Source organism: Cyprinus carpio, chromosome A8 (assembly GCF_018340385.1).
Source record: "Cyprinus carpio isolate SPL01 chromosome A8, ASM1834038v1, whole genome shotgun sequence".
NCBI lineage: Eukaryota > Metazoa > Chordata > Actinopteri > Cypriniformes > Cyprinidae > Cyprinus > Cyprinus carpio.
Window position 1 is genome coordinate 15,070,255 of NC_056579.1, and position 27,396 is coordinate 15,097,650.

General features: G+C 35.9%; 1 protein-coding gene across 4 annotated transcripts; it reads right to left on the minus strand.

Moving 5' to 3' along the window:
• Positions 1-30: 30 nt before the first annotated feature.
• Positions 31-27,385, minus strand: ralgds (ral guanine nucleotide dissociation stimulator). Of its 4 annotated transcripts, none has more exons than XM_042762451.1 (17): positions 26,703-27,385; positions 10,157-10,461; positions 9,995-10,069; positions 9,495-9,688; positions 9,268-9,392; positions 8,552-8,767; positions 7,877-7,980; positions 7,505-7,589; positions 4,895-4,972; positions 4,598-4,684; positions 4,472-4,504; positions 4,081-4,202; positions 3,687-3,957; positions 3,182-3,262; positions 2,816-3,082; positions 2,604-2,718; positions 31-1,832 (listed from the first exon to the last, which is right to left on the minus strand). In XM_042762451.1, exons 1-17 carry the CDS (start codon positions 26,844-26,846, stop codon positions 1,657-1,659), a joined length of 2,478 nt encoding a protein of 825 aa, XP_042618385.1. In that variant the 5' UTR covers positions 26,847-27,385; the 3' UTR covers positions 31-1,656. The 4 variants fall into 4 exon arrangements, with proteins under 4 accessions (XP_042618385.1, XP_042618388.1, XP_042618386.1 ...); XM_042762454.1 differs by having other exon boundaries at positions 26,804-27,382; XM_042762452.1 differs by lacking the exon at positions 26,703-27,385 and adding an exon at positions 23,496-24,164.
• Positions 27,386-27,396: the final 11 nt, after the last annotated feature.

Consider the following 27,396-nt stretch of genomic DNA (forward strand, 5'->3'; position numbering starts at 1 on the left):
TAGTTGAAATAAAAAAAAAACACAGAAGTGTCAAGTACTGGGGTCTCAGCGCCCCTACTTTTATTTGTAAGTTCTTTAAAAATGTAGTGCTTATTTGTACATACAAAGGTGCATTTATTAATTATCTTCACAATGACAAAATTATAAATAAAACAATTACAAACTTATAAATAAATAAAAATGGGGCAATGGCACAAACTGGAATTCAACATTCAAACTCTGAAATTAACATTCAGAGTTAGATGCAGACATACAAAAGGCTCAAAAGGGGACAAAAACAAACACAAAATGAAGTCTGTATATGGCCCATGTGTTGAGTGACAAGCCGCAGTTAGGAATATTTCACTTAAAGGTCGTAGTTCCAAGACATTTTTAACAGTGAAATCACAATTGGCATGTTTTTTGTTCCATGCATTTTGATCTTTTCATAAATCATAAATTAAGCACAATCTATATTTTGTTCCAGTTCAGCTATATAGCTGGCATAACAACAGAATACCACCAATGCTTGGTGTATTTCTTTCACTGTATTACAATATAAATTCCTCTATATAATTTATCTCAAATGAAACACACACACACACACACACACACACACACTAACATTCACCTCTGGCTGAATAAACACATCTGAAATCTCTCCTGAAAGGAATAACATCCCCTCACATTTTCTGCTCATCATATTATACCAGATGGTAAGAAAGCACTCACGGATATAATTCACAATGCAAAAAGGCTTAGCAGGGTGAAGCCAATCACAGTGTTTGGTACAAAAAAGCCTTTCTCTAGAGTTACAGCATTCTATAATGTGAAACACAGAGAGAGGCCAGCTGCAAATAAAAGAGAACGGCTTTGGCATTTAGTTCTAAGACATAGATGACAACATTTGCATTTTATTTTCACTAATAAGCACAAATAATCTTATTTATGGTTATTTAATAAACCATAAATAACAGTGTAATCCTGAGGCTCAGACATGTCATCTCCTCATGCTCAATGGTGACTTTAACCAAGTCACTTAGCAGTCAAAAGAGAATCTTTCAGTCTTGAGCGATCCGATTATTGCCTGAAAGGCTAGTTTCAGTTTGTGATCAATTACAGGAAAACAGGCAAGCTTAACGGACAGCAGCAACATGTAAAAGAACAAAAAGCAAACAAAAGACTATACACTTTACATAGTTTGTACTGTACATGTAATACTATACCATGAGACTGTGATAGCAAGTTTTGCTATTGAGTCCAAAGGGAGAGTCTGTTTGAAGATGAATCAACAGAAAATCCACTTTGAATTTGAAAAGGACCACATCAGCTCTCCAAACTGCTCTCCTGCTTTCAGGACCTTTCTAAAGTGCTTGAAATGTCTTTGATTAGTGTGCTCATGCATGACTGACTGCTTTTGGTAAATGCTTCTCATACGCAGTGTGCCTCTTATGTGCAGTCTTAAGGCAAACCTTGTAAGTACCACAGTGGTCCTCCTGTGCCTATCGCATAGTCTGTAGGGACAGGAAACACAGGGACAGCTTCCTGCAAGAAACAAGCAGCTCTATAATGCAACAAATCCATTGGATTAAAGATCCAGATAATACTGGGGGAGTAATAAAGTGACTCTTGGTAATCTCCAACAGCTTCAGGCTTGCTGAACTCGGCAAAGCACTTTCAGAAGAAGCCCTTGGAAATTTTGAACCCTTTCTGCTTCATGCGTGGTAGTGTCAGGCTCGGGGAGCTCTTCGAGCGGCAGGTTTTGGGGGCGCCACGCTTTCGCAGCAAGAAGTCGTAGTTGGCAGATGAGTTCATGGCATAGAAAACATTTCCATTATCTGGGATTTTAAGTTCTGTGGAGTAAAAAAAAAATAAAAAATGAAAGTTAGAAATATCAACAAGCTTAATTTGGAATTGAAAATACCATCAAACTCAGAACTGAAGTTCTTTAAGCCGCTTTTAGTCCATGTGCAGTCCATTTAAATTCTAATGCACACCAAAAAGGTGACTAAACCTTTATCTGATATACACATTTAAAACTACAGTGTCTCTTTTTCCTGGAAACTAGACTAAAAAAAATGAATATCTATAACAGATATTTTTTGTCCGATAAATACCAACCACCATCCACTAGCAATAGCAAATCAATATTTTGGAAGACTGTTATATAAATGAAAGGCTATTGGTGTTTAAAAAAAACTAAAAGGTAGGGATGCACTGATAATACAATTTTGGCTGAAACTGATTAACTGATAATTATTTTCATTTTATGGCTGATAACTGATAAAAAGCTGATATTGAAATGTCAAACAAATTAGCCCAAACAAATTAAAAAAAGCCAATGATTTTAAGTGAATTTACAGCATCACAACATTATAATGTAAATTATGAAAAATTGTTATTAAATAATTGGTGTTAAAAAATAACTTTAAGAGAGCGTTAGATAATGGCTAAGATCATTTAAATGTAACAATAGTGGAAATAAATATAAATATCCAAAAATATATAACTAATAACTAATATTTTGAGACTGAGACTGATATCTGCCAGTAACTGACAATATAACCCTAAAAAAACGAGCCCTTCGATATTTCCAGCCCCAACTTCCTGTTTCATGTTTTTACCTTTATGCTTGGAGACCCTCTGTAACAGCTCATAGTCTTCTGACTTGTCATCGTCCAGGTTGTGCTTGGCCATGGCTTTCCTAATGACACCAGGGGTTTTGTCCTGGCTAGTGACCTGCAAAACACCATCACCAAGATTAATTTTACTAACACCTCACCAACCTTTCTTCATTATATATCTCTGTCCATCTCGCGTAATGTCTCTCACTCACCAGGATGCTCTTGTACATGTTGCCGTTGTCCTCATCAAGGCTGACTCTGATGATGCAGCAGTCGTTTATCTGCTGGTTGTACAGCGGCAGGGAGAGAGACGAGTAGTCAGAGACACCAGAGACAGACCGTTTGTGAAAATGGAAGGTCTTCCCTGAAGAGGCAGAGACTGAGGACGAAGAAGAGGAGGTGGAGCTGCTGCAGCCAGACTCCAAGCCCAAGCCTGATCCAGAGGCCTCCAAGGATGAAGGAGTGGATGACTCCCAGAGCTGGAAAATACAGAAATAAATGAATATGTTTAAAGCTCATAAAAGCAAGTATTATAATTCAATTTAAATGACAAAAAATGTTAAAGAAAATTCAAATACCTTAGAAGAGGAATCAGACGCAAGATCCCCTGAATCGGAGGCTGATGTAGAATGTTTCACAGTTGGTGTGGAGAAAGACGTCTGGAGAAAGTTTCAGTTGTCAGGTTAACACAGAGTCACTACGTATATGTATATATGCTGATGTAGAATGTTTCACAGTTGGTGTGGAGTATATATATATATCTATATATATATATATATATATATATATATATATATATATATAATAAATAAATAAATACATTTTTATATATAACGAATTTACGCATTGATAGCATTAAATTTAAATAAACATTAGACAATGGCAAAGGTAACATAAATATAAAAATAAGGGACATTATTATGAACAATTTAAGATGCAACATCAGTCAACATAATCTTGACCAATAACAGATATGGAACTGGTATATAGTGTATCACTGCCAACAGCAGCAGAATTTTAAATCTCAACAATGTTTGCTAAGCATACAACTAGGTCTGTAAAAAAAAAACAATATGGCCTTACTCTTTGACTTCCTGATTCTGGGGAGTTCAGCAGACTGAGACTCGTCTCCTCTGCGTCTGAGCCGCTGGATCCCGCTGAGGTGAGACTGAGGGAATCTGCTCCATCTTTGAAGCCGTCTTTGAACTGGCTTAAACGTGGCTGCTCAAAGAACTTAGACTGTGACGTCCCTGCGCTGCTGTAACCAGACTCTTCGCTCATGCGTTTGATGATGCCCCCGTTCTTTTTGCACACTGACTCAGTTGGCGGCTCGATATCACAGGACATAGAGTAGCTGAAACAGAAAAGTCACCATAGATATTAAATACATCAAATATCTCTTACATTAATATCTCTAGCATATCTGTCTCAAATCATTTGTTTTCATATCCTCCATATTTGCTTTTTTCTTTCTCACCTCTCAGTCTCTGTAAGTCTCTCCACCCTCTTGAACCATTCAATGAAGCGCTGGTTTTTGGTGAAGTTGTAATAATTGCAGGTCAGTTGCAGCAGCTTGATCTGAGCGATCACTTCAAATTCCTAAACAAATAAACAAAAATAATATACTTCATTTAGAAGCATGTACTTAAAGCCAAGAACAATAAATATAAAGATAACTATATTAGTGCCTACACAAAAAGGCAGTAACAGTCTGTTTATTATAAGTGTGCACAGTTTTGTCATCTGCTGCTTTAAATATGTGTGAACATTAAACTCGGGTGGATTCGGATTGGTTGTCAATGTTTTATCATTCATAAGTGGAAAAAAATTAATTGATTCCAACAATATTGTATTCCTCTGCGACTCACCTTCCTTCTCTTCTCAAAGTTGATCAGCCCAACCTAAAAAATATATGTATATTTTGTGAGAACCAAAGGAATATTTCTAATTACTGAAAATATTAAAGACTTCCATTTTTTTCACTGAACTCTCACCTCAAGATGGTCTTTCATTGCAGTATCTAACATGACTAGATCAGTCAGAAAAGTGCCAAGGTATGGAATAGTTCCCTGTACAACACCCTAAACAGCAGAAAGAAGAAGAAAAATAAATAAAAATACTGTTTACAATTTACATTGAGTAAAATACAGACAGTTTGTATTTCCTTTCAGGACAGCTTCCTGTGAGCTCTACAAATGGAATATCTGACACGTTTTGACCATAAGAGGGCACTGTTGCTCAATAAATATCAAGTTCAACTGACATTATGTGACATTTACTCCTATACATACCATGTCTCTTTGCTGCTGGTGTCTTCTCTGGGTTCCTTTGTGGTTAATCTCGACGATGGCAGATTTGGAGGTGCCCTCCTGTGGAGACATCAGTTTCAAATCATCATTTTGGGTTTCAAAAGGGAAAGCATTTACATTTACGCTGTATTAGCAGCAGTATAACTTGCAGGCAGATAAGGCTGTCAAAGTGGAATCTTAAGACTGCACTGTCATGATATACCATGACGCAGAATGGACGTGGAGTTTGACTGTATGGTGTTTAGTGATAGTGCCAGCCAACACCTTGGAGAAGCCCTTAGGTATTAAGGAGGGGCGTTTATCTGGCCATACATAAGGCCTATGACCTCATACCAGGAATTACCTCATAATGAACGGAAGCAACTGTTTTGTGTCTTGGCCCCAGCACACATACCAAGGATACTTTCCGATGTTGTTCTCTAGTTTGCTCTCTAATGTTGAATGTACGTAAAGGAAAGCTTTTGTCATGCTTGGTTTCCTTCTGTCGCGGGACAGCTATTTTCAAGAAAAGCCCCAAAAGCTACTTCTGTGGTGAAGATTTCTAGATAACATCAACACAACTGAACCTATTTTTAATCTTCACACTTCCTGATTCACATTTGTGTGCCATGGAACGCCAGGTTGCCACAACAAGGTCTATCTGAGTCAGTTTCACTAACTAAACCAGAAAATTTATCTTAAAACAAGATTTAAGGGTTACTCCACCCCAAAATGAAAATTTTGTCATTAATCACTTACCCCCATGTCATTCCAAAACCGTAAAAGCTTTGTTCGTCTTCGGAACACAATTTAAGATATTTTAGATGAAAACCTGGAGGCTTGTGACTGGCCCATAGACTGCCAAATAAATAACAGTGTCAAGGTCAAGGAAAGTATAAAAGACAACGTCAGAATAGTCCATCTGCCATCAGTGGTTCAATCTGAATTTTATGAATACTTTTTGTATGCGAAGAAAACAAAAATAACGAACAGCTTGTTCTCCAAAATGGGGCTACGGTGATGCGGAGAGACACAGAGGAGACGAATTGTCGAATAAAGTCATTATTTTGGTTTTCTTCACATACAAAAAGTATTCTCGTTGCTTCATAAAATGCAGATTGAATCACTGATGGCAGATGGATTATTCTGATGATGTCTTTCATACTTTTCTGGACCTTGATAGTGCAATTTACTTGGCAGTCTATGGGACAGTCACAGGCCTCCCGGTTTTTATCCAAAATATCGTAAATTGTGTTCTGAAGACAAACGAAGCATTTACGGGTTTGGAAAGACATGGGGGTAAGTGATTAATGACAAAATTTTCATTTTGGGGTGGAGTATCACCTTTAATTTACTTGATTTTAAGTAAAGTTCTGTAAGACTGATTTTCAGAGAATGAATGAATGAGTTTAGGGTTAGTAAGACTTTTTAATGTTTTTGAGTAAGGTCTCTTATGCTCACCAAAGCTGCATTTATCTGATCAAAAATACAGTAAAAACAAAAATACTGTGAATTATATTGCTATTTAAAATATCTATTCTTTTTTTTATATTATAAATTGAATTTATTCCTGTGATGGCAAAAACAGGATTTTTCAGCAGTCAGTGTCACATGAGCCTGACAAAATCATTCTAATTTATAAAATTACATAAAAATAAAGGCATATTCTCTGAAAACAAGTCTTACCTTACACAACATGTGTGACTAACCGCAGAGCTAAGTACAAAACAACTGTTCAAAATTCACTCTGTTCAAAGTTGCATAATGCTTTTATCATTAATCGATTCTTTTCAAGACATCTATCAAATGCAGAAGCATGCCAACTAGTGAAATGTGCAACAAAGGCATTTGACGCTGTACTCAACAAAACTTAGTAGGCTAAAGAGAGCCGAGCGTTGAGCACGCTGCATATACTATGCAACTGAATACAACTTTTCTGTTTACCCTGTGGCTGCTATAGAAACATGGTTTCATCACAGGCAATGAATAAACTGGTTAAGTCACTGAGCTTTACTGTGGATGACAGTGTGATATAACCACATCCTGTCTTCCCCCAACAACAGATACAGCGTACGTTGGTGGCTTATAGTGCACTTTTAAAAATTTGAAAAACGCTGGGTGTTTGAACATGTGACTTCTAATGTGACCTGATTTTTGAAATAGAAACATTTCCTAATTCAGTGGACAAGATATCACTGAATCAGTTGTTATGATCTTTAAAAAACAATAAAACAGGGACAAAACTATTGTGTAGTTTTTTTTTATTATTATTATTGTTGTAAGTTACATATACTATTAATAATTATTGTGATGTTTGAGGGGTCAAACTGACCCAAACTGGTTTTAGTATAATTAACCAAAAATCACACTATGAAAATAGTAAATAGTAACCATTGCAAATAGTAAACAGATTGAAACAGTATTATATTATAACAAGTGTGATTGTTTAGTTTGGTATTATTTTTATCTATTTATTTCAAGGTGAAATTTCACCCACTTTGTATAAGCATTTTGTTAAGCATTTTAGGGAATTACTTTGTTGTGACAGCAGAATTTTTGAAAACAATTGTGAACAAAACAAACGCAGACCCCTACAAGAACCCTTGTACTCACCTTAATGAGAAGCTCTCTGCTAAGGGAATAATTATTGTCATCTGAGAAAATTTCAGACAGCTCCTGGAAAGTGCGGTAGCTTTCCCTATAAGCAGAAGAAAGTTGTTTGGGTCATAATCTGTTGCATCTATGTGAAATCTAAATACTGTAATTAGCTAGCATTAAAACTTTCCTGCTCCCCATCACCAAATGCTCCACTATGATTCAAGTCTTTCATAAAGAAAGTTGAGCTTTAACTAGAGGTTTGTATGACTGAACATATAAGCAGGTAGCACAAAGAATGTTACTATTAATCAGTGACTAATGGTAATGCTAAATATTATTGCTGACTCTGTATAATCATTACTGACAAAAATCCATTCAAACTCCTACCTGGACACATCATCCCAGGTTCTCCTCAGTCTGTGGATGGCATTACTCTGCAAGGCCGACAGGATTGCTTTCAGAGAGGAGAAGCTCTTCAGGATGCGGCATTTCTGATGTCAAGACAAACAAACAGATGTTAATGAACTATAACACTTATGGACTGCTTGAGGATAAAATTATACCCTGTATATACAACAGCAAGGCATTGCTATGAGATTGCTACGTGCTGTGAGTGTTATAGAGCATTTCTATGTGGTAGCTAGGTGTTTTGAGAGATTTTTATAGTGTTGCTATGTGGTTGCTGAGCGGTTCCTAGGGCATTCCGAGGTTTAGTAATTAAAATTGTGGGCACCCATTTCAGTTTCCTATGGCGACTGTCAGAAAAGCCATATATATGGAGCTGGCTATGTGATGAAAATGTCAAAATATATTTGTTTACAAATTATGTAATATGGTAAAATAGTTTTAAGATCATAACAGAGCATTGTGCACAGAACTGAGCAAATAAGTTTTTATTTATCAATAATCAAAATCAGTAATCATAATTTGTGTGAAACTGCAGTGAACTGTAAGTTTTTGGAGTTTTACAAAAATGTAGGTAGAGATTTTTTCAATGAGTCTTTTGAATTTTGTGCCTCTGACTATATCCAAGACAAAACCTCTATTAAAATGGTTCCTCACCCTGGCCACTTCTATCCAGTGTTCAATGCGCTTCGCTCTTTGAAAGGGTCTGAGAGACCTGTTATCCAAGCAGGTGGCAATCACACAGTTGGTCACACTGTTGAACTGAGCAACAGTGGCACGGATGGTGGGTGCCAGGTGCTCTTTGCCCTTCTTATCCCGCTGGGACCATATGCCACCCAAACAATGGTAGGGAACAACCCTCTTAAACAGCTCCTATGAAAAACAAAGAGTTCACTTGCATTCATTTTTACATTTTACATTTTATGCTTTCAGCAGACGCTTTTATCCAAAGTGACTTACAGTGCATTCAGGCTATACATTTTACTTTTTTTTTTTAACAGTACGCATTTACATGTTGAATTTGATTTGAACCTTGAGAATGTTTTGCAGGACAACTTTATTTACATTTATGGCATGTAATGACTCAAGTAAATCATTTTCTCAGGTTTAATTCTCTCAGCTGACCTTAATCTTGAAATGCTTCAATTCTACCAAAACATGCTGAATAGCATATACTTTGTGCATAAACAGGCCCCATAAAACACTGGGTTGAGCACCTTGTACAAAGGTTGTGGTGCAAGATGGTCCTTATTCTCTCTCCAGTTTGCTTACTCCTTTGCAGCCAACTTTCTAACCACCAGCTCCGATCCTCAACCACTAGATTACTTAAACTTCTGCCATTAGGAAAGACTGATGATTTCTTGATCTCTTACCGCATCCATGACTGTTAACTGCTCAGCGACTAGGGCAGGACTGAAGGATGTGAAGTGTGAGGGGGAGAATTCATCATCCAAGCTGCTCTCCTCTGGTGTGGCAAAGGGGCAGGTGCACAGATCACCTGCAAAGAAGAGACAAGTCATCATACAGTTAGTTTGGAAAACTACTTTTCAGTTGTTTAGCCTTTAATACGAGATTCAGTGGGTTACTTTGTCATCAGTACCTTCAAGCTCAACCTCAGTCTGTTGCCGATGCTGAAAGTGTTCCAGCAGGTTATGGGCTCGTCTCTCCAGGTCTGATCCAGAGAAGTTAAGTTGCAAGTAAGATATGAGGCTCTGCAGGCATTCGTGGTCCGGAGGGCTCCAGAAATCCTCAGAGTACTGATCCAGCCATGCACCCAGGATAGATGAGACAGTACTGCCATGCACATAAAAATATGAATGCATCAGTATTAAAATTCTGTGCAATATCAATAAGCTAGTTATTATCTTTAAGTCATGATTTGATGAATTAAAGGTAGTATACATTTAAAATGGGAAAAAATGACAGAATGCAAAATTAAATGTCCAGTATTGTCTGATATACTTTATAAACAATATCAACAAAACTAATAAATATTGTCTGATATCTGCTACGGTATCTATATGGTTAAAATTCACAAACTCTCAACTTTTTAACGGCAGCTAAATTCATTTGGTTTAGTTGAACAATGTAAATGCTTACTTTTTAAGCTCTATGTAGTCCTCTGGAGAGAGTTTTGGCTTGCCTGAGATTGGCTGATCATGCAGCTTGGCATACCTAAGATAGATAAGAATTACTTTTAAGTAACATTATAGTGAATGAAGTTATATTTCCAAAAGTACTTGGGGTTGATGGTATGTTTACCTGTTAAGCAGCAGGTCCAGCACTTGTTTGGTGGTGGCAAAAGCTCGGTAGGTGCAGAGAAAAATAGTGACGTATGTATAGTCCTTCCCTTTGAATGCCGAAACCATGTACTCCACCAGCTTCTCCAGTGTGCCAGCCTTAATGGTCCGACCCTTGCATGTCTCGTACAAACTGAGGGCAGAGTCTGTCTCCACGCCCAGCCATCGCTGCCCCTTACTAGCCGTCTGGTGGAGCTGCACCTTTCGGAGTGTGATGGTATAGATGGCTCCGTCTTCTACCTCCTCTCCGATCTCCTGAACTGAGCTCTACAGATAAAGAGAAGGGTTGAGTATTCTAATCGTAATATTCATTAGGCATTTTCTTTGATTACAACACACACAACCTTTCAACCCTTTGGGGTCGGTTAATATTTGGGATGATTTTAAATATTTTGCTCACCAAGAAGGATGCATTTATTTCATCAAACACAGTGAAAAAAAAAAACCAACAAAAAAAAAAAAAACGTAGAACTGTGTAAAATTATTATGATTTAAAATAAAGTTTTATATTTTTATATATTTTAATATATCATTTTAATATATTTTCAGCAACCATTACTCCAGTATTCAGTGTTTCATGATCCTTCAGAAATCATTCTAATATGCTGATTTGATGCTATTATATGCTCATTTGCTTTCTTATGATTATCAATGTTGAAGCCAGTTGTGCTGCTTAATATTTTTGTGGAAAAAGTATTTTTTTTTCAGGATTCTTTTTATAGAAAGTTCAAAGGAACAGCAATTAAATGAAATTAAAATCTTTTGAAATGTTTTAAATGCTTTTACTGTCACTTTTGATCAATTTCATGCATCCTTACTGAATAAAAGCCATTTCATTCATTCAAAAAAAAATAATAATAATAATAATTGGCTGATGCGGTCTTGTATCATCTTGACGGGGTCAATTTTGCGATAAAGACCAGCTTTTTGACAATTATAATAATGTATATTATGCGATAAAGACCAGCTTTTTGACAATTACCATGCGCATCTCGTCAGTAAAGCCGGTTCCATGATTAGCGGTAAATCCCCATCACCTGCTTTCAAATGGAGCTGCAGTTAATACACAGAGCCGTAGTTCACTGAGAAGCTACGCTAATATCGAGTTCATTATTGAATATGAATCGCCTTCGATAATGAACTCGATATAGCGTAGCTTCTCAGTGAACTACGGCTCTGTGTATTAACTGCAGCTCCATTTGAAAGCAGGTGATGGGGATTTACCGCTAATCATGGAACCGGCTTTACTGACGAGATGCGCATGGTCATATCGTTCGATATATTGTCCAGCCCTATGTTTTTTTTATTGCTTATTCATTTTCTTCTTCTCACTGCATGTATTTGGTGAATTTGCAAGGTCATACAATTCTAGCACAGCAGGGCCTTTAAGAGTGAGTTGGGGATTACTGCTCGTTTCCTTAATCCACATACAGCCTTAACACCAATAGCACAAAACCAAGAGTGTGTTTCTTTATCAGCCACTGTCACATGGCTAACCCAGTCCTTTAACTCCCCATCTTAAATGTGCACTAAGCAGCTTTCGCTGGCCAGTACGACAGTGGTCTCAGACTTTATGCTGACACCTACTGACATAAATGAAGCGTGATGCAATCATTTTTGGTTATCAGTGTCATTGCAAACAACAAAGATTGACATCTATGATAATAAAAACTAAGAATATAACTTTATACTTTCATTCAGTAGGGTCCTCATACATAACGCTAAGTTGAGAAACTCTGTAGTCAGTAATTTGCAAAAGGCTACTAACTGAAGTATTGTTCCTGACGTCATTATGGAAAGTAAGAGGGAACTCTCAGGGAACTGTGGGAAGTGACCGTGAGCTTTACCTTAGGCAGCGAGCCAGTCGTGTAAGGGTGTATCCTGTGTAAGTGTGGGTGTGAGTCAGTGCATGGGCATTAGAACAGCCTTCTCTACAGGAGATGACTGCTTTAACAGATAACCCAACCCCAGGGCTCTGTCCTGGAGTAGCTATGGTAACAAACACACAAACACGCACTATTTCTGTCAAATATCGTTGCTGTGGCATTTTGCATCAATGGGCAAAAAAAGGAACAACCCTTCCTTCACTTTCCGAAATGTTGCAAAACCTGTAAAACACACAAGATGTAAGATGTCGTCTACATGCGAGACAATTTCCCTCTGATGATTACAAACAATGATGGCGATGGCAATCTCAGAGTATTTGAACATTTTAGATTATATCAAAAGATGAACTTGGTGTAAGTAAATGAACAAAGAAGTAGGGGAGAGTATTCTTATATTATCAATCTATCTAAGGCTGTGGGCAAGGAAACACCCTGGGTGGGCAGCGATTATTATATTATATTATATTATTAGGCTACATTATAAAGATGAACTTGGTGTATGTAAATAAAAAATACAGAAAAAGGGAAGTAGACCACCTCACCAAAACAATAAAACAAAACAAAAAGTGAATTCTCGCACACTTTGGAAAACCCCTCTGACTCAGGTTAAAACTAGTTGGCAATAGTAGGATCAGCCACACAGACCGAAAAAAAAAAACGGGCCTGACACAACACCAGAGCACCATAAAGGTCTGTCTTTGACATCTGACATTTCAAAACAGAAACCGAACCCACACTCAGCTGTACTTTCTAAGGGAAAATCCACCTCACAACTACAGACTGCCAGAGAAAGCATAACAAATGTTTATATGGCGAAAGAATATTGTTTATCACTAATCACAGGTTTGCATTTTACCTAAATACGTTTGCTTAAAATGTTATTGTATGAGGTGATCAAAGTCACAAAAAAGCCAAATTATGACAGAATGCATTTAACACTCCTCAAACTCTGCTCTGTGAACCCCTCGACTGCCTCTGATTCACTAAAGGCACAGGGTTTCCTGTGAAAAGACAAAGAGTGCTGAAAAGATACTGCGTAACAGCTTCCTAAACAGCTGCATCCTTCACAAACAATGTAAGAAAACACAAAAACAATGCAGAATTTGTTCCTGTCAAAATCAGGGAGAGGTTAAAAGGACATAATGCATAAAAATGTTAGAGGACTAACCCTATTACGTGTCCTCTTTAACTTATTCACATTATGAAACAATCAAGAAAAACAATATTAATATGTTAAATATTAAATTTAACATCAACAGGCTATGATTTTAACTTGACATGACATAACTACTCACATAAGACATTTCTTGTCAAGTTAAACGTTCTAAAAATGCTGTTTGTAAACACAGGAAAGTGTTGTGTGAATCGATGGAGCTGCTCATGGCGTGACATGCTGAAAAACAGTGAGACCTATTGCAACAGTCAAAGGTGTCTGTCTGGCATAAAATTTAAAAATGGTGCATCTGAAATGCAAGAACACATCCCGAATGAACAACCTTTGCTGTTGTAAGAATATAAAATGTGAAAGTAAATAGATGAGGTCAGATGAAAGGAATTTGAAGCAGCAGTGATCAATCTGCTTGTCCTCCTGCTGATCATTATAAGCTTGGCTTCAAAAGGCTAGCATGCATTCATATTTTTATTATGTGTCATAACAATGCCTAAATACCTCAGCACATGTTTGCTTTTATTGACTTGGCTGGGTAGGACATATGGATTGTATGTATTAATATTTTTATTATGTGTTTATTCTTTAAATAAAATGGTGTTAGAAAGTTTGGGATCACTAAGCAATTTTTTAAAGAAATGAATGCCTTTTATTCAGCAAGGATGTGTTACATTGACTGCCAAGAGACTGTAAAGATTTCTACATGGTTACAAAAAAGTCTATTTCAAATTAATGTTGTTCTTTTGAACTTTCTATTTATCATAGAATCCTGAAAAACTGTATCATGGTTTCCACAATAAACTGTTTTGAGCACCAAATCAGCTTAATAGAATGATTCTTGAAGGATAATCTGACACTGAAAAATAGAGTAATGGCTGCTGAAAATTTGCCATCACATAAACAAATTAATTTTTTTAAATATATTACAACAGAAAAACATTATTATAAATTGTAAATCATTCATTTAAAAAAATAGTTTGTAATATTTCTGTTTTTACTGAGCATTAAGTTTCACCAAAACTACGGGGAAAAGCATCGAGCTATAATAATTAATCTCTGATGAGCTTTCCTGTATTGACTGCATTTTGTTAATACTTTTCATTTGATAAAAGGCTTAATCAGCATTTTTCTAGATTGGATGTTGTTAATAATAACTGGATGCTTCTGTCATTTATTTTGCCTGTGTTTTGGTTGTGCCAAGGTTTTTGTGAAATCAGCTTCAGAATGAGATTATAGCAGAGCTAAGGAAGGAATTCTCCCATATACTGTAAGCCCTGGAAAAAGATTTACTCGACTTTGCCGCAGTGCAGCTCAAAAGTGCTGCGTGGTTGCTGTCTGGCTCTGGTATATCGCAGATGTAGATATAAGAAATGTATGGTATTATTCTGAGAGCCGATCATTCCTGCACATTGCATGACCTTGGCCTCTACCAGTTGAGCTGCTTTTCTAAATTTAACCCAACAAACCTGATTTAACAGTGGTGTACTGAGTATTTGTATTTTACACCTTGTTTAATTACATCAATGCTCACCTACTATTCCTGCCTTTTTACTTTCCCCTTTCCTGCCTCTCACATCCATGTTTTCTCTTCATCACCATCCCACTATTCCTCCCTCTCATCCCTCTCTTTCCATTCAAGAGATCTTTCACGACAAAAGCATCTGTGTATTATCAATGTAACCCCTGTCTGTCCTCCTCATTACACAATGCTCAGCCATTATGACATTCTGAATTCAATCTATCACACAAAGGCCTCTTTTAGAAAAATGCAGAATTTGTAAACACTTTTAACAAACACAGGCAAACAATGACAAAATGTACTAAAGTGAAAACCCTAGTGACAAAAGTGCCAGTCAATTCTTTGACCGTTGTTCACTGGTAAACAATCAAAGCATACCTTAACAAAAGTGATGTTTGGATCAGTAAGTTCTGTTAACTTTTATTGATAAAAAATTGGTTAATTGATTGATTGTGACATTTATAAGAATGATATGTATATCAAATAAATACGGTTCTTTTGAAAATTCTATTCATCAAAGAATCCCGGAATTTTTTTTTTTTTATCATGGTTTCTACCAAAAATATTAAGCAGCACAACTGTTTTCAACATTGATAATAATAAGAAATGTTTCTTGAGCGCTAAATCAGCATGTAAGAATGATTTCTGAAGGATCATGAGACCCTGAAGACTGGAGTAATGGATGCCAAAAAATTCTAAAAACAGGGAACTATTATTTCAAATTGTGATAATATTTCACTATTAGAGTATTTTACTGTATTTTGGATCAAATAAATGCAGCTTTGGTGTCTTCCTTCAAAAATATTATAAGAATTCACTGATACTACACTTTCGATTGGTAGTGTCTTGTACATATATGTATGTATGTATTTATTTTTTAAGCTTAAAGGCTCACAGTATCTTGGACCATATTGAAAAATACTTTATTTATTTATTCAAAGGACCTTTAAGGCAAGTCACTTAACAGCCATCTTGGATATATTCCTCAGAAGCAATTTTCTATAAGTATCAAAGTCTATCCACTTGAATAGAGAAAATCTAAATTCTTTAACCTGTCAAGATGATAACAAAATCTGAAACATGAAAATTTTAAAAATTAGCTTCTGTTGTTCAAATCAAGCTACAAATGTTATTTTTCAAGTCGATCAAGCTGTAAACAAACTACCAATCACTCTTTAAAAATGATTGTTACAATTTCCTTAACTCATTTTGGTACAAGTGGTCTGTTTCTGACAATAACACAACATTAAGGTGCTCTTACTTAGAAAAGACTTTAAACTGGATTCTTTATGGTAGCTGCTATGTTAAGAGATTAGCTGATCTATGTACCGAGCTTGTAATGATCCATTATACAAGAGTACTTTTACATCTGGCTGATTTGGTTTAGGTCTTCAGGGCTGATGTAACCAAGTCTGAGCTCTTGCCAAGCCATCTGCGGGCTTGAATCACTAAAAGCCGATATAAGTTCCTGCAGTGTCATTTTTTACAACCCATGCCTTAAATGAAAGAAGATGGGAGAGAAAGAGATAAGAAAGTAGGATTTATAGCAAAGTTACTTGCAACTCCATCCATCACTCATGATTACCCTAGCCAACTTTTTAGACGTTTGTAGGTAGATGTGATCAGTCACATTAAAATGGTTGGAAAAGAAATTATGATTTCTGTAATGAGAAGAAAAACAAAGAGCACCCACAAGTCGAAGCAAATGCACCCTCAAAGGAGAAGGGCTCTAGTGCTGTGCTGGGTGGAATGGGAGATTTAACCATCACTAATTGTGTAATGAGAGCAGATTAGATTTAGTCCAGTGAAGGTAAGCAGCTGGTGACACACTGGAACCTTCTTTTGCGCGTGACTGGAGTAAAGCTTCAACGGCGTAAACAAAGTTTTGGTGTGAACTGCTGTTTAACTCACAACAATGTGCTGTTGCCATTGAAATGCAAGATAAAAAGAGGACATGTTGTTAACAAACCATAGTCAGATATCACAAGTTTAGAATAACAACCTAGTGTGACTGCCATGGTGATAAAACAAATAAAAATTGTGTTCAAAAACAACCAAGAAAAACATTTTGCTCTGGAGATCTTGAGAAGTCACGAATAGGAAATGAATAATGAAAGTCTTTCATCATATCTGACAAGTAAATGCGTTGTCACGCATTATATAAGAGGTTCTCAAATAAAATAATTCATTCTCAGCTGACATATCTGCACTACTGTGGGCAATCTCATCATAAACAAACTCTAGAAATAACAACATCAGGAACATCGGATTGTATTAGCAGGTCAGCAAAATCCCCAGATAATGAATTCCATATTACAGCATTTCTTTCCACATCCTTAACTAAATCATCCTGAAGCTGTGTTTTCATTTAATACCTGAAGGGGATGTGATTCTCATTACACTTTTATTTCCACGGCCCTTTTTGTGGGGAATTTAGAGAAGGGAACGTTGGAGACGGAGTGAATAAGAGGAAAACAGAGTGTGCCGGTGCTCTTGCCAAGATCATGGTGGATTTTACTTCAGTTAGGCCATCGAGAACAAAAGATCTCTGTAAATGCATTTATTCTGTCTTGTCATATATGTGCCGCATCAGATGCAGCTTCTGAGCCATCTTAGCAGTTTAAAGATTGCCTGAGACATATACAAGACAAAGATCATATAAAGTCAGAAGAATTTGTAACTGAAACTGCAGATGAGCAAAAGTATTTGAAATCTTTCTTTCTTATTTGAAAGTTTCTATGCTGCGAGTTTTCTACAAAAGAGAGAGACACTAGCAAAGCACAACAAAAACACTCATGCCAGCTCAGCAATCTGCACACACAGTGACACAACATGCTGAAAAATGTCTAGAAAAAACAGGGGAAGAAACCTAAAAATGATTTAAAAAACAAAAAAAAAAAACCTTTTTTATAATAAAATGATTTTTTTAGAAGCAGATATACACAAGATATTTTATATATTATAGTATATTTTTTTTTTTTTTATTTTAAAAATGAAATGACATTTCTAACATATTTCTAACACAGTTTAATATATTATAATATTGTAGTATATTATATTGATATTGTAAGAGTTAGGCTATACACACACACTATAGGGTATACACACACACACACACACACACACACACACACACACACACACACACACACACACACACACACACAAACAAAAGTGAAAATGAAAAGAATCTTGTTGGTTAAAATCTGTGTATTACCTCAAGCACAGGCAGATCAGGGTCCAAATGCGTAAAACTATTTAAGACCACAGGGCATCCGTCTCCGGCTGCGATCTCCAGCTTCACCCCATCCCAAATGTTTTTAATTTTCCATGTGCTAGATTCAAACAGCTCGTCCAGGGACGTGGGTTTGACACCAAGGGCGTCCGACTGTATCCCCGTAATGTAGACCATTACTGAAAGACTGTCACCTCTGTTTACGATGTATTATTTCTATTTTATAACGAACTCCATAGTCTGTCATCCATACCTCTGTTGTAGTAGGAGCGAGTGCTTGCTTGTCTGCATCAGTTTGGGTGAAGGGAATACCCTGAGCCGCTAGGCCCCGCCCCTTTGCGCGAGCTCAGCTATCCTCCCAGAGCACACACGTGGCCCCGCCCCTTCCATGACTAATCGTGATGTCAATCTCCTGGAAACTCTGTTGTGAGTTACTGAAAATATCACTTTTAATCGCTTGATTATAACTTCATGTACCATAAATAAACGAATGCAATTGAATAATTATGTGGCTGTAATTAAACTGATGATTCATTATTTATATATAACTTATGGCTTAAACATTAAAGGTATTTGTGAATAAAAAGGATTTGCTCAAATAAATTAAAGTGTATCGATAATCTAAAAAAAAATATATATATAATAATCAGTGCATTTAACTCTTCTACTGTCTACAGATCAAATTGGAACAAAGTGGATTTTAAATCCAAACCGGCTCATGTTAATACATTTTCTTCCTGGTCCATTTTTTTTTTTTTTTTTTTGGACAGCTACACTGTATATGAATAACTGTATATGTTATTCATGTTTCAACATCAAACTTGTTGAACTACAAGCCTAGTTACCACAAAAACAAACAACTCCAGCATGATCTTCCCAATGCCCTGACCATGTCATCAATGCATACTAATAGCGCCCTCTGCTGGAAAACACTAGTAACTTACTCTTGAAGGATGACTGCAGCACTGACGCAAAGCTCCTAAGGAAAGTGAAACCCTCTAGAGCAGAGGACTGGTGTTTTGCGAGAAAGAGCAGCATCTGTGTGAGGCATCTGCTTGGGGTGATGGTGTTTTCCCAGAGGTAACCATTATGATTATATCGTGAAATCTGATAGGACAGCTGTCTGAAGGAAAATGCAAAGTCTCTGTGCTAGAAGCTGTGGAGTTCCTTATTTCCCAGAGGTAACCATTATGATTATATCGTGAAATCTGATAGGACATTCAAATTAATGTAATTCTGGAACGGTTTGGAATATGAACCCTAATTTTGGGCTCGTTTTTAAAAACACACTTGGAAGTTTCTTGTACATGTGAAAGAAGTTGAATAAATTTAAAAACCAAAAAGTTATAGGTGTTTAAGTTTGTTGTAATAAAAAAAGTAATTTAATATTTATTTATATTTTATTTAAAAAATTTAAATAAAAATATGTGTTGAATTTAATTTCATGTCAAATGAAAAGCCTTAAGTCTAAAGAAGTTGTGTTCCAAATTTGACATTGATATCACAAAAATGAGGTTTCTGTGTTTTTTTAGTCGCTATACCAACAATGTCCACTAGGTACTAGTCATGCTCCTTGTATGATTTGTAATGGACGACTGATTTGATTTACAATTTTTTTTTTTATTCAAACAGCAATAAAACATTCTAGAGAGGTTGTAAATGATTTTTTAAACCATAAATATGACATATAAAAATTTAATATGACCATATACAATAAAACAACTACTATGGCAGAAAACACATTTGGCCTTAGAAAAACAGCTCTGGCTGCTTACTGAGACTTATCTGAATATCTGCCCTGTTCATTACTACATAAAGTTATGAGGGTGGGCTCTTTCTAATCAGAAATCTTAATCAAACATAGCTACCAGAGTGTTGTTACAGAAACTTCAAAAAAAGTTTATTTCATGTATGATCATACATAAAATTGACATGCATTACATTTTTTACTGAATACTTGCAACATCAATCATACATATACATATACATATTCAATTTATTCTCAAAGTTTTTGATAAAAACTAGAAAAGATGTTTTGTGTCTGAATTATTGGCAGCCAAAAAAAATTAAAAAATACTTATACTTTCGTGATTGTGTGTATGTATCAGCTTTTTGTAACAAAAGGCGTGATTGTGTGTATGTATTTTTTTTTTTTTTTTTGCTAAATTTTCTTGTCACAAATTAATGAATTACTGTCACTACATAATTTTAAATATAAAACAGTGGTCAAATATGAAAAATACAATCTCTAAGGTCTCCAATGATATATAGTTTGTCAAGATTAGTTTAGGTTTAGTATAGAGAAATTATGGTTTTAAATATGTAATGGCTTTGGGCCCATCGGTGGGCCAGTGACACTTAAGGGGGGTTAAATATTACTTAACTTAAAAGTGCACTTAAGTAATTTATACATATATATATATATATATATATATATATATATATATATATATATATATAGGAGATATCAATCTTTTAGAAAAGGCTATTTTATTCATGTCATGCATTTGTGTACTACTGATTATAGTAATTATACAAAGCATAAACATAAAAGTACACCTTAAAGGCTTTTGACATATAAGAGGTCATTGTACTACAAAACATCCTGTAAGTTTTAGAACTCAAAACTTTCTAGTCAGTCTAAGAACTACTTATATTGAAGCCAATCTGCCAAAACAACAGCTTGTGGAATGTGCCAATTTATGGCTTAATAATGTGGCTAAACCCCGCCTCCGCAGAAGAAGATCAACGCCTGCTTCTACATTACTGCCTGTTTAGCCCCGCCCACCGATTCGCACATATAGTGTAAATAACGAGACAGGCGACACAGAAACCAAACGATAAAGATGCTCTGAAGACAACAAGATGCTGTGCAGTGCCAAGTTGTGAAAAAAAAAACAGTCTTTGCATTGCCTTCCTTCTGATCCCAAAATTAGGAAAGAGTGGATAAACTTTATTTCTATAATGACAACTCTCAGGAGATTTTTACATGGTAATGGATATGACAGTGTTAATGTATTTGATGTTGGTGGAATAGATCTGCTACTCTGCTGCTGCTGCTGCTGCTGCTGTTGGTTATCGCTGTATTAGTAGATTATTGCTGCTGCAAGCAAGTACAGGAACTTGCTACTGCCAATACATATGCCGATATGGTGCTGTGAGTATTCAAGACATACTGCTGCCCAACAAATAGCATATAAAATAACCCGTAGCAGATCTATCTGTCTTTTCATTTTAAAGAAGACTCCTTTATAAACAAGGCACAATTCAATGCAGGATTTTCAGAAAGATTGAAACTAAAAGACCATGCTGTGCTGACTATATTGGATCTGACAGTAATGTCACACCACACAAGTGTGAGTAACAGTTTTTATTATGTGGTCACTATTGCTTTGTCTGTTATTACAGGTTGTTGGATATGCATTTTTAACCTAAATCACAGCAGCGTCCATCTATGAAGGCTGTCATACATACACAACTGATAGCCAATCATAGCAGTGGGCATTTACTTCCAAGTCTAAAATCTGTCACGCCTATTTAAACAGAGCGTTCTGATGAGTGGGTCAAAACAGGTCAGAAAATAGCCTATTACTTTTAAATGATTGTTTTTGATATAAAAATCTTGATATCATTTTAAGTGGACCTCAAAGAACAGGACAAAACAATAAAAAAGTCAGTTCATGACCCCTTAAATGAAACAAAGCAAACAATACAACAAACTCAAGAGAGCAGCCAGGCCCATAGGTGTCAGTATAAAATACAAAACTGCCAGTACTATTGGGATGAATAAGAGCCAGCTAATTGTAAATATATTTGCACCTTAAACTCAATTACACTACAATTACTTTAAGCTTTATTTAGGATTCACATAAGCTTTTACTAATATTTCCACTGGTTACTTCTGTTAGATTTGCAGCCATAATCAGCACCAACTGAACTGGATGTGGAAAAACCTGGGATCTCTAGTTGAATTGAAACAATTGTTAGTTATGTTCGGCTGCCATGTAGAGAGATCACACAGAGTTATTATAAACTGTACGTTTTCTATGCGTACCATCCAAACAAATCTCGCAACAAAAACACAGAATACATAAATACACATAATATACTGTTTATTTATTCATGCGCTCTGTAAACTATCAATCCAAACTGTGGGAGAACTAGTGTCATATTATATTGCACTTAAGGCATTTAGTACTTTTCTCAGTAAAATTTTGTCCTACGAATTAACCAATAACTACATAACATCCCATCATTTTCTGCTGTACCATTTATGTACTACAATTCAAAAGTTTTTCACAAATTAAAAAATATTTCACAAATTACTGTTTTTTTATACATATATATGGACCTAAATGTCCATGCAATATTTTTGTAACAGGGATAATGACCTATGGCACCAAAAGTTTGTATACTTAGGCTAAGGCCATCTCTGTCGCAGCTGGATCTCAATTGCACAACCACTATTTGTACTGCTCTCTGCTGAGATTGATAGATAATAGCTTGTTTTTCTCAGCACCAGCATGGTATATAAATCTTTGGAGAAGCTTCATTTTATCTCTTTTGTCCTTTTGCCCAGACACACACAGTCAAAAACAAGGTTATTTGAGAATCTGGAAACCCCTTTCCATTGGACCCTTAAGCTAAAGAACTTTTCTATTATCTTTCCTACTATCAGGAATCAAGACCATTAGAGTTCTCACATGTTAGCAAACAGTGTTCACCCTGAACCCAGTCTCTTCTCCTAACAAACCTGTGTCAGACCCTTAAGCTAAAGAACTTTGAGAGTACACAACTTCAAATAGGGTGTAATGAGCCTGCAAAAAAAATATTTTCCCTTTTTTGCACACTAATAATTTCAACCAGATCAAAACCAGACCTTATCGAGGGAAAGCAATCAATAATGTTTTATTGATTTTGAAGTGCTTACAACACCAAAAAGCTTCAAAATCACATCAATTCTGGAATTACTTGGAATGTGTTGAAATTTTGACTTCTTAACCTTTCTTTCTTTCTTTCTTTACTGTCAAAAAAAAAAAAAGAAAAAAAAGAGGATAAGGTATGCTCTTCTCAGGCTGTGGAAAGCACCTGAAAGATACTAACACAGCCAAGAATGGTTTAAATGAGCAGGAAGCAGCTTGTCACTCATTGGTATCCATTCACACCCACACACAAATACTACCGCCTTAAGGATATTTGGAACATTAACTGTAGTTTGTACTGACTTGAACAGATTTCTCGAGTACTTCTATGTTTAGAAGAAATCACTTTGCATGCTCCAGGAACTAAGTTTAAATATTTTTGTACATAATCCTAAAAATTAGTAACCTACCTAATAACACTACAAACAACATGAAATATTAATAAACATAATAATGTAGTTATAATACGTTCATTTTAACTACATTAATATAACTAGATCTGTTAAAACCAGATCTGGAAAGATGAACTAGATAGATTTGCAGGCTATTACAGGAAATAAACAGTTCTTACCTGTTTTCTTTCCTCTAAACTTTCTAAATCACAGTGCAGAGCTTCAGTCGCGAACACACAACCCAAGCCACACCAGCGTATCAGTTGAACAAGTTGATCAATCCTGTCTTTCCACCACATCACCTTCTCAAATGAGTCTTTGTAGCGTAAACTGTAAGAGATCCTCAATCTTGTGACAGATACGAAGTGCAAAATTCTCCTTTGCCATTCGCTGACCCCAAAACACTGGCCCTGTCCGACACTTGTGGACTCAAACAGCTGTATCAATACACAGGGAACGGCGTAACACAACTCTCACTCTCTCAACTGTCTCTCACTGAAGACTATAACGTTTGCTGAGGTTTTTGTCATAAGCTCTTCTATTAACACCCTCGAGGTTACTGTGAAGTCATTTGTAAGGGCTATGATGCACAGGCTGCTCTGGGAACTCAGTAGAATTCCCACACAAAATGAAACTGCAAGTGAAGCAGTCGAACAAATCTAAATCCTGTGTGACAACTTTCTGTTCCAACAAGAAAATCAAACCATGTGAAAACAAATTCTGGTGTTCACAGGATGTCATTGTAAAAAACTTATTTTGTTACATTTTGCTATTCTTTTAAAATAGCAGCTCCACCAAAGCATGTTCTTTTACCCAGTTACAAAATTATTTTAGATTCAATCCATTTTTACCACTATCAGTATTTAGTACAATATGATTAATATGGAGTTTTTTTTTTTTAAATCAGTTCTTCTGCAAGCAAAGTCAAACAAAGTCAAGGTTCCAGACTGATAAGAAATAATTAAATAATATGAAATAATCACTGGATCTGTGATCACTGGACACTGTTTAGAGCCGTTTTGTTTGTTTGTTAGGTTTTTTTTTTTTAGGTATAACAGGAAAACTAGATTTCCATGATTTATTCTTCTAATTATGTAAATGAAATAGTCTACATATTGTCTGTATTTTATTCTCAGCCATTAATCTCTTATTCTGAGTCTTATTAGTTTAGTTTTTCTGTGTTTTCTGTACAAATCATTTGCAGACACTGCCATGCCAATTGTTAAATGGACAGTTCTTGGCTAAAATAAGCTGCAGTATGGACTGTCAAAGGTCTAGACGAAACCTGACCCAGATTGCACACACAGGTGGATACTGATGTTCAAGAGCCAGACCTTGTCAATGCATGTCTACGTGGCTTAATAACAGGCCAGTATGAAACAGTTATCAATATGGGAGTGCAACCCAACCAAAAACAACAGCTTTAAGTACTGAATGTCACCAAACTTCTTTTTTAAAAATAGGTCAAGAACTTAATTCACTGCCCCAGCGTAGTAAAACTGAGATTCTTTTTCACACTGAGATCTCACATAGTTTCCTTTCTCGAGTGCCACAGAAACACCATTCTGTGGCTCAGTTTATTACCCTGCTGTATTCTCTGGAGCTCCATTCCGATTCTAAGGTGCTTTGATGCTCAGAACTTGGCATTTAAAAGTGCTTTCTCCTCACCACTAAGGCCAAATAAGACGCTATATCAAAAGCCCTGTCCAGTCACAAATGAGTACAGACAGTTACTGGCTGAAACACAGATACAAGTGAATTGGATAACACTGTCACCAAATATTGCTGCTGAAAAGATTATGATCATTAATAGAAAAAGTAGTGTGCAATGCGTACTGATGTGAATGAATCTTTAGTTTAGTGAATTTATTAAGATCTGAAATTAATGGAATCTATTTAAGGTGTTCACTGAGACACAAATTATGACTTTGTTAAGAATTGGTCAATGACATATAAGAGTTTCCATAATAAAGAAAAGGAAACATCTTTTTTTTTTTATCTTTTAAAAATCAGCTTAAAACACAAGTGCAAAGTCATGTTAAATACCTTTTAAAAAGTAGGCTATTTTAAAGAAAAGTTTCCATTCCATTGAATTAATTCTATAACAAAAGCAATATTTTCCTTACACTTTGAGCGCACACTTCCAAGTTATTAGTTCCAAAAGTAAATTAAAATTTAAAAAAAAGTACACAACAATTTTTTTTTACAAAAATCATGGCTTATTAATGAATTAATATCAAAATAAATTGTAATGTTATTTAAAATGTTGTAAATTATTTAAGAAAAGTATGATAAAAGATGCCAAACTATTTTTCCTTCCAAGAATTTCACTTTTTTTTTTCAAATATCATAGCTTATTAATGAATAAATATCATGAAAATATATAATAAAATATATAATTAAAAAAAGTTACAATATTTTTTTTTCTAAGACATAAGAATAAAAGATGCCAAACTATTAATAATTTATTTTCAAGAATTTCAGAGGTATTTCAAAATTTAGTTTTGTCACCCTGGTATTTAATTTAATGTAATTTTTTTTTCTCTTTATTTTACATTTTGCCCTTCAAATTTAATAATAATAATAATAATAATAATAATAATTACCTTTATGTGCTAATAATAATAATAATAATAATAATAATAATAATAAAAATCAAGATGAATTTTAATTTTGAAATTTTAAACATGCTCATCCTGTAGTATGAAGTGCATTTTTACATATTTTTAAATTAATTAATATATGTGGAAAAAAATCATCATGTCATTAACCTGGTTGCTCTTTCTGACATTTCATTGACATTTATTCAAACAAATCCAAAACAAAACCCACAGAACCAACAGTGGATCACATCTATTTCAAGATGACTCATAAAACTTGAAGCAGTTGCAGTGCAGTACTGAAGTGGACCATATAATATGTGATAAAGAACATCTCAGTAACCTAGACACATACTGCAGAACTGCTGACACATAAAAACACTTGCCACTTAGCTAAAGTAACACATCATCTTTGAACATCTTTGGCCAAAATGTGCCACAGAACGAAGAAAAAAAAAACAGCCACGGGCAGCATAGCAACAACATCCTGTTCAGCAAGCCAAAGGTAGAGCTCACTATTGAGTGCAAGACATTCACAACTAACTCCAGACGCCGTTATCGATTAGTTGTAACGCGTTTAATGATGAGGAACAGCAAGAACTGACATGCTTTTACCAGGAAAGAAAGACCGTCACTTAAAGTCCTCACTGGCTCTAAGCCAACATGCATGAAAACAAGCAGAATACAGGGTGAGCCCATACTTATGCTAAATGAAAACACAAGCACAACCAGACACCAACTCACACCAGGTGAATCAGAACGAAACAACTGCAGTCTCACTCTTACCAGATCATCCAGGATGGAGACAGGGAAATCAAACATGCACATCTTCACAGGCTGAGCCAGGGCTTTATGCAGGCTGAACAGAGATTTGGGCTCCATCTTACCCGATGGAGAGAGTACAGGATGCTGTCCAGGCGCCTGCTTCATATTAGGGAAATGCTGTTCCCCCTTGTCTGCTCTCTCATTGATACACAACTCCCTCTCTCCCTTTCAGTCATTCTCTTTCCAGAGTGAGTGCACAGGCACGCTCTCTTTCGCACACAAACACTACTCGCCTCTCTGTATTTCTCTTTACTAGTTATGAAGCACAAACAGGAACTTGCTGCAGCTGTCACTAACACTCTGCTGTCATCTACTTCTCTCGCATCAGGAGACGGTAAGAAATCTGAATGACTTGACCTCCTCCCAGCACTTCCTTTTGCACATTGTCTCGCTCCCTAACAATCTCCTAACCATGTAAACACCCACACCCATACATGCGACATAGGTATGCAGGTAGATCTTGCTTTAAGATGCAGTGTCTCTGCAGAACAGTGTCTCTCCCTCCCTCTTAAAGCATCACATTCAGTCCACAGCAGTTGCTCACACTCTTGTTTTCCAGCTCACGAAGGTATAGACGAGTTTGGAGGGGTGTTTTCTGCGCCCTGTTGTGCTTTTCCCCTGACGTGCCCCTTAGAGACCCTGTGTTTGTGTATCT

Coding starts and splice junctions, on each gene's coding strand:
- ralgds (XM_042762450.1), bottom strand. CDS start 18,179: ATGGTCTACATTACGGGGATACAGTCGGACGCCCTTGGTGTCAAACCC. Junction 7,981..8,551: donor ACTGGATAGAAGTGGCCAGG/GTGAGGAACCAT, acceptor TCTTGACATCAG/AAATGCCGCATCCTGAAGAG. Junction 4,505..4,597: donor CAATGAAAGACCATCTTGAG/GTGAGAGTTCAG, acceptor TATATTTTTTAG/GTTGGGCTGATCAACTTTGA.